This window comes from Microtus ochrogaster, linkage group LG3 (genome assembly GCF_000317375.1).
Source record: "Microtus ochrogaster isolate Prairie Vole_2 linkage group LG3, MicOch1.0, whole genome shotgun sequence".
NCBI classification, from domain to species: domain Eukaryota; kingdom Metazoa; phylum Chordata; class Mammalia; order Rodentia; family Cricetidae; genus Microtus; species Microtus ochrogaster.
In genome coordinates, this window is record NC_022029.1 from 13,789,470 (window position 1) to 13,796,475 (window position 7,006).

Below are 7,006 nucleotides of genomic sequence, written 5' to 3' on the forward strand. Positions count from 1 at the left end.
ATCCATCCATGTATCCATCCATGTATCCATCCATGTATCCATCCATGTATCCATCCATGTATCCATCCATGTATCCATCCATGTATCCATCCATGCCTGTTTTTTCGTGATAAAGTTTCCCAGTAGCTATGGAGACAGTCCTGGAACTTGCACTACAGACCGGGCTGCCTCGAACTCACAGAGATCCGTCTGCCTCTGCCTCCTGAGTGCTGGAATTAAAGGCATGTGCCACCACCGCCTGGCTTTAAGTACTTTTTACTCAGCTTCGCAAGATGTTGGGACTATAGGCTTGTGAACTGTGCTCAGCTTCAAATGACTTCAAAAGGGTTACTATGTACTTTTTGGCGCAGAAATTAAAAGTGATAGTACATCAGGAAGAAACTAACAAGTACTTATATTTGCACACTCACAATGATATTCTCCACTAATGAACATTTTAATAGCCCACTTCCTTTTCTATTTGTTTTTCATTTTGAGTCATGTAGCCCAGGCTAGCCTCAAACTCAATATAACTGATGCTGATCTTGAATTTCTTATTGTCCCTTTCTACCTCCTGAATACTGGAATGCCAAGCATGTGCTATCCTGCTTGGCTTTCTGTTGCTATTTATTTTGGATTTATATTTCATCATTTAAAAATATTACCTAAGAACCTTGTCTCAAAACAAACAAAAAAAAAATTACCTAAGATTTTACTTGTCAGGAATGGATTCTGAGCTTTTGGAAGTTAAGCACAGAATTTTTGAGAAAAGATGAGATATCAACATTTGGTAACTCTCACTAACAGGAACTGTTACACTTACTAATCCTACTGCTAATCTCCCTCAAGTCTATGCTTCTAACCACGATACTCTACATTACATGTGCCAACTCACTCAATCTTCACAGTGATCCTAGAAAGTTTATTTTACCTTAATAGATGAAAATAAAGGTTAAGTAAAATTAGTTTAAGCAAAGCTTATGCTCTGAACACCGTATCAGACAATCTCTCAAAACAGTCATCATTATATTGTTATCAAATGTTAGTACTCAAGTTGGATTTGGCTCACTCAAAAGGACCTGAATTTGTCCCCATCACCCAGGTGTGCAGGATGTAGTGGTGAATTCTAGAACTCAAAGGAGAGTCAAGCAGATTTCTGTGAGTTACAGGGCAGTCTGGTCTACAAAATTGTTCCAGGCCAACCAGGGCTGCCCTGGAACTTGCTCTGTAGGCCAGGCTGGCCTCGAATTCACAGAGATCTGGCAGCCTCTGCCTCCCAAGTGCTGGGATTAAAGGCGTGGGCCCCCACCACCGCCCAGCAAGGCAAATACTTTTTACTTTCCCAGGTAATTCTTTCTCTTGTACACACAGCTAAAACATTCATATTATCAATATTAATTATATCTTCCCCAAACAATATGATACCTTTGAAATGTTGTGGGATATTTGATCACTGCTTTACTTAACCTGCCTTAAGGCACCTTCTAATTGGTTTAGTAAAGAGCTGAAGAGCCTAGAGCTAGGCAGGAGAGGTGGGACTTCTGGGCAGAGATAGGCAACCTGAGAAAAATTGGAGCGATGGGGAACTCACCAGGAGACTCGGAGGAAGCCGGACATATGGTATGGAGGAGAAGTAATGAGCCACGTGGCAGAATGTAGATTAATATAAATGGTTTAATTTGGGAACAAGCCCAAGATAAGGTCAAGCTTTCATAATTAATACTAAACATTCATGTCATTATTCAGGGGCTAGTGATTCAAAGAAAGTCTGACCACACAGAAAAAGTTATATTGTAAAATGCTATCTAATAATACTAATGATTTTTTGCTTTAATCAACATAGCTGTGTAGCAGTATAACATACTTTCTAAAAGTCCAGGCCTCATGGTTCATGTTTAGATACCTTTACTTAGTTACAGTAAGGAAAACTAAGTCTCCATATGAAACTTAAGTTTCTATGATTTGGTTTTCTTGTCTCTAAGATGCAGATACTAGGCTTGGGATGTAGTTCAGTTGGTAGAGCACTTGCGTAGCATTCACAAAGCCCTGGGTTCAATCCTCAGTACTACACAAACCTGGCATGGTGACGCATGCCTATAATCCCAGTACTTTGGTGGTAAAGACAAGATCAGAAGTTCAAGGTGATCCTTTGGATACATAGTGTGTTCAAGGATAGCCAGGGCTACTATGAGACTGTGACAAAAAAAGTAAAGATACAGATGCCACCAAAAATAGTCCTGAAGACAAAATGAAAAACTCAGTATAGCTGGGAGTGGCATGGTGGCATATGCCTTTAGCCCAGAGAACCTCTATGAATTTCAGGCCAGCCTGGTCTACAGAGTGATTTCCAAGACAGCCAGGGCTACACAGAAAAATCCTGTCTCAAAAACCAAAAAATAGTTTTATGAAAAACTCAATAAATCTAAAACAAAACAAAAACTCAATGACTGGCATTGTAAATAGATGAGATTAGGCCAAAGAAAAAAAATACAGGATTGAAGACAAAGCTAAAGAATTATACTTAGACCAGGAGTGGTGGCCCAAGCCTTTAATCCCAACAGAGGCAGGCATATTTCTGTGAGTTCAAAGCCAGCACGGTCTACAGAGTGAGTTCAAGGACAGCCAGAGCTATATAGAGAGACCCTGTCTCAATAAATCAAGACTAACACACACACACAAACACACACACACGAAAAAAAGGAAAAATGAAAAAAAGAAAAGAAAGAAATATACGTAGGGTTCAGTAAATTGGCTTAGGCAGTAAAAGTACTTACTTTGTTCAGAACCCACATAATCGTGGAAGGAGAGAACTGGCTCCACAGAGTTGTCCTCTGATTTCCACACACACATATGGAATGTAGTTGAACACAAATAATATATCCAGATAGCAGTTTATTTAAAAAAAAAAAACTTTATTCTATGAACAACAGTGAAGGTGTCAGATTGCCCAGGAACTGGATTTACATACACTTATGAGCTGCCATGTGGATGCTGGGAATGGAACCTGGGTCCTCTGGAAGAGCAGTCAGTGCTCATAACTGCTGAGCCATCTCTCCAGCCCCAGATAGCAATTTTTAAAAATATCAGCATAGCCTGGGCTGGTGGTATAAGCCTGTATGTATCTCTAGCAACTTAGCAGACTGGAAGAGTTTTTTAAATTTAATAAATGTGTGGGAGACAGAGTGAGTTTAAGGCTAACCCGAACAATTTAGTGATGCCCTGTTGTAGTTGGAGGTGCAGGCCACTTCCCTCCACCCGGTCCCGCACCAGCTAGCTTTACCTGAAATAATTACACACAAACTGAATTCATATAAACACTGCTTGGTCCATTAGCTTCAGCCTCTTATTGGCTAACTCTCACATCTTGATTAACCCATTTCTAATAATCTGTGTAGCACCACAAGATGGTGGCTTACCGGAAGATCTTAACCTGCATCCATCTTGGAGAGGAGAGCTATGGCGACTGACCTCACTGCCTTCTTCCCAGCATCCTGTTCTGTTTACTCCGCCTACCTGATTTTCTGTCCTATTAAAGGGCCAAGGCAGTTTCTTTATTTAACCAATGAAATCAACACAAAACAGAAGACTCTCCCATATCACCCTGTCTCAAAAAGAGGGGGCTTGCTTTGCATATGTGAGGCGCTAGGTTCAATCCCTCCAATGAAAGAAGGGATATTAAAGAGAAAAGGTAATCATGGTAATGAGAGGAAGAGCTCTCATGTTAAAGGAACAAACGTTTACTACAACCTGTTCAATGTGGCTATGGGTAAAAACCACAACAAACCACCCTGAAATATATTATCACCACCAATTTGCATAAGTGATTATATATAATTAAAAGCTGCTTTACTGTTTCTGCCAGTAACATGCAAAAAAAAAAATAAAACAAATAACAAAGGCATTAAACTCATTGCTTGGATTAACTTACCATTCTTCTTTTATACTGTCAAGGTTATCTACTTCTTTCATTCTCTTTCTGCTACTGCAAAAGGAAAAAGAAGCAAAAGTTAACATTCTCAACAGTATCAAAAATTTATTCCTATTTATCAGTATTTTTTAACATGTTAAGTTATCATGTAGCCATAAAGTAGTTCTAAATGGGTTTGAACAACTGACCAAATTCAACATGGTCACTTTCATCTAAAACAAAACAAAGAAATACAGGTGGTGGCACACTGCCTGTAATCCCAGCACCTGGTAAGCAGAGGCAGGATGAGTTCAAGGTCATCTTCAGCTTTGTTGCTAAAGATGAGCTTGGGCCCCGAGAAAGACTCTGTTTTTTTGTTTGTTTTTTTGTTTTTGTTTTTGTTTTTTTGAGAGAGAGAGAGAGAGAGAGAGAGAGAGAGAGAGAGAGAGAGAGAGAGAGAGAGAGAGAGAGTCTTTAACCTCAACACTGGGGAGGCAGAAGCAGGCCAATCTCTATGACCTCTAGGTCAGCTGGGACCATGTAGTGAGACTGGTCTCAAAACAAAACAAAATAAAAAGATGAGGGATGAAGAGAACTTCTTATTCCTGTAGAGGACCGAGGTTAGAGTCCCAGCACTCAAAGGGCAGCTCACAACCACGCTAACTCCAGTTAGATTTACACCTGTACCGGGTGGCTATGTGAGTCATCAGAGGAAGGAGCCTCAGCTGAGGAAATGCCTCCTTGAGATCCAGCTGTAAAGGCATTTTTTTCATTTAGTGATCAATGGAGGGGAGGCCCAGACTGCTGTATTAGAACATGGGCCGAGCAAGCCATGGGAAGCAAGCCAGTAAGCAGCATGCCTCCATGGCCTCTGCATCGCTCCTGCCTCCCTTCAGTGATGAACAGCAATGCTGAAGGCTATATCTAATAAACGCTTTCCTCCTCAACTTGCTCTTTGTCATGGTGTTTCATCATAGCAATAGAAACCTTAACTAAGATACACACCATCCTGACTTCTGGGGCACCTGGCACACACATGGTATATAGATATTCTTGTAAACAACACACCCATTCACATTTAAAAAAAAAAAGAAAAGAAAAAAGATCCCATAAAACACCAACAGTAATATTTTAAATGGAATTTTTTTTTGGCTTTGAGTCCCCCTTGCTTTGTATAGGGTCTTTTTCTCTGTATCTGCTGTATGTGATTCCTCATCCCCCAATAAACACCTTTCTTCAACTGCCAAAATTAATATTTTAAAAGGTTATTTTGGTCGGGTGGTGGTGGCACACGCCTTTAATCCCAGCATTCGGGAGGCAGACGGATCTCTGTGAGTTCGAGAGCAGCCTGGTCTACAAGAGCTAGTTCCAGGACAGGCTCCAAAACCAGAGAAACCCTGTCTCGGAAAAAAAAAAAAAAAAAAAAAAGGTTATTTTTTTTAGGTGTGCACATATGTGTTCATGTAGTACACACATACGAGGGTGGCATGCAAGGCCAGAGGCCAATGTCAGGCTTCTTCCTGGATGCTTTCCCACCATATTTGTGTGTGTCAGGAATGTGGATATGCATGTGGAGGAGAAGGCAATTTCAGGTGCTTCCTCCACAGACACCACCCCCTTTATTTTTCCAAGGAGAGTGCCTCCCTGGAACCCTGGGCTCAGTGACTCAGCTAGATTTTTCAGGACAGGGAACTCTGCATCCTCAGTGTTGAGATTACCACTATTACATGGATGCTGGTGACCCAAATTCAGGTCCTCATGCTTGCCCAAGGAATGTACTTTATTGACTGAGCCATTCTGCAGCTTCCAAAGGCTTTTCACCGGTTTGTTTGCTTTTCTGAGGCAAGGTGTCATTATGTAGCCCTGAATGGCTTAGAATGTTAGTTCCAAAGACCCTCATCCCCATTACTGTCCTCGTTCAAACCAGTTTCTACACTGCTATCAGAAGAAGGGCGGAGTCAGGAGTCACCAGACAGATGTAACATGGTAGTGTGTTAATTTAGGTTGTAAAAACTAGTTAGTAACAAGCCCAAGATATTGGCTGAACATTTATATGCCTGAGTGTGTTTGTTTGGGAGTCACCACTGACACAGAAAAACTCCACCTACAAATGGCTTTCCTACGTGTGGCCGAATTACTAAAACCCAATAAAGCTTTAAAAGAGATTCTAATCTGGGCAGTGGTAGCACACGCCTTTAATCCCAGCACGCAGGGGGGGGGGGGGAGAATCTCTGTGAGTTCAAGGCCAGCCTGGTCTACAAGAGCTAGTTCCTGGACAGGCTCCAAAGCTACAGACAAAACTTGTTTGGAAAAAAAAAAAAAAAACAAAAAAGCAAAACAAAACAAACAAACACAACAAAAAAAGGGATTCTAAACAAACAAAATCGGAATCAAACACACCTTCTTGCAAACAGAGGTGCGGTTCCTTTAAGAGATGGCTCCCTGGCTCACTACTAGGGTACAAAAATGGGCACAGCTCTTTCAAGAAGCACTGGTACCATAACACTTAAATGGGGTTTATGAGAAGTGGGCGGCACACTATTTGGTGGCACTCAGGACCCCCAAACTCCCCAGAGTTGGGATGGTAAACATAGCTTGCTCTCAACAGTATCTCCACCAGGAAGCTAGGCTCTCAGGGAACCAAGTGGGGCAGAGCCAGCTGCCAAAGCTGACACTTTGGTCCTAGTCACTCTGCTTAACCGTTTAAAGGCTCCTATGGTTACAAAAAGATTACAGATACACAATAAAGAGAGATCCAGAGATCCAGGTGGGGAAAAAAAAAACTTGCAAATGGGTTATAATGTGTTTAAAAAATATACATAGGCTGGGGAGGGAAAAGAGACAGTAAAGACTGTCATAAAGTAGACTATATATAGTTTTAAAATAATAAAGTACTTTAAAAGAAGTAAATATCAAAGAAGCTACATAAAGATGGAAAATACATGGGGTCTGGATCCTAATATGTTATTGTATTGTTTTTAAATGTTTTTGGGGGCTGGAGAGATGGCTCAGAGGTTAAGAGCATTGCCTGCTCTTCTAAAGGTCCTGAGTTCAATTCCCAGCAACCACATGGTGGCTCACAACCATCTGTAATGAGGTCTGGTGCCCTCTTCTGGCCTG

General features: G+C 41.2%; 1 protein-coding gene across 2 annotated transcripts in view; it reads right to left on the reverse strand.

Annotated features, from left to right (window-relative positions):
* Positions 1–7,006, reverse strand: part of Ubxn2a (UBX domain protein 2A) — a 36,720-nt gene that overhangs the window by 14,126 nt on the left and 15,588 nt on the right. For both annotated transcript variants that reach the window (XM_026786035.1, XM_013351259.2), the window contains exon 2: positions 3,908–3,961. In XM_026786035.1, the coding sequence (XP_026641836.1) occupies positions 3,908–3,948 (41 nt within the window). In that variant the 5' untranslated portion in view covers positions 3,949–3,961. The remainder of the gene's footprint in view (positions 1–3,907; positions 3,962–7,006) is intronic.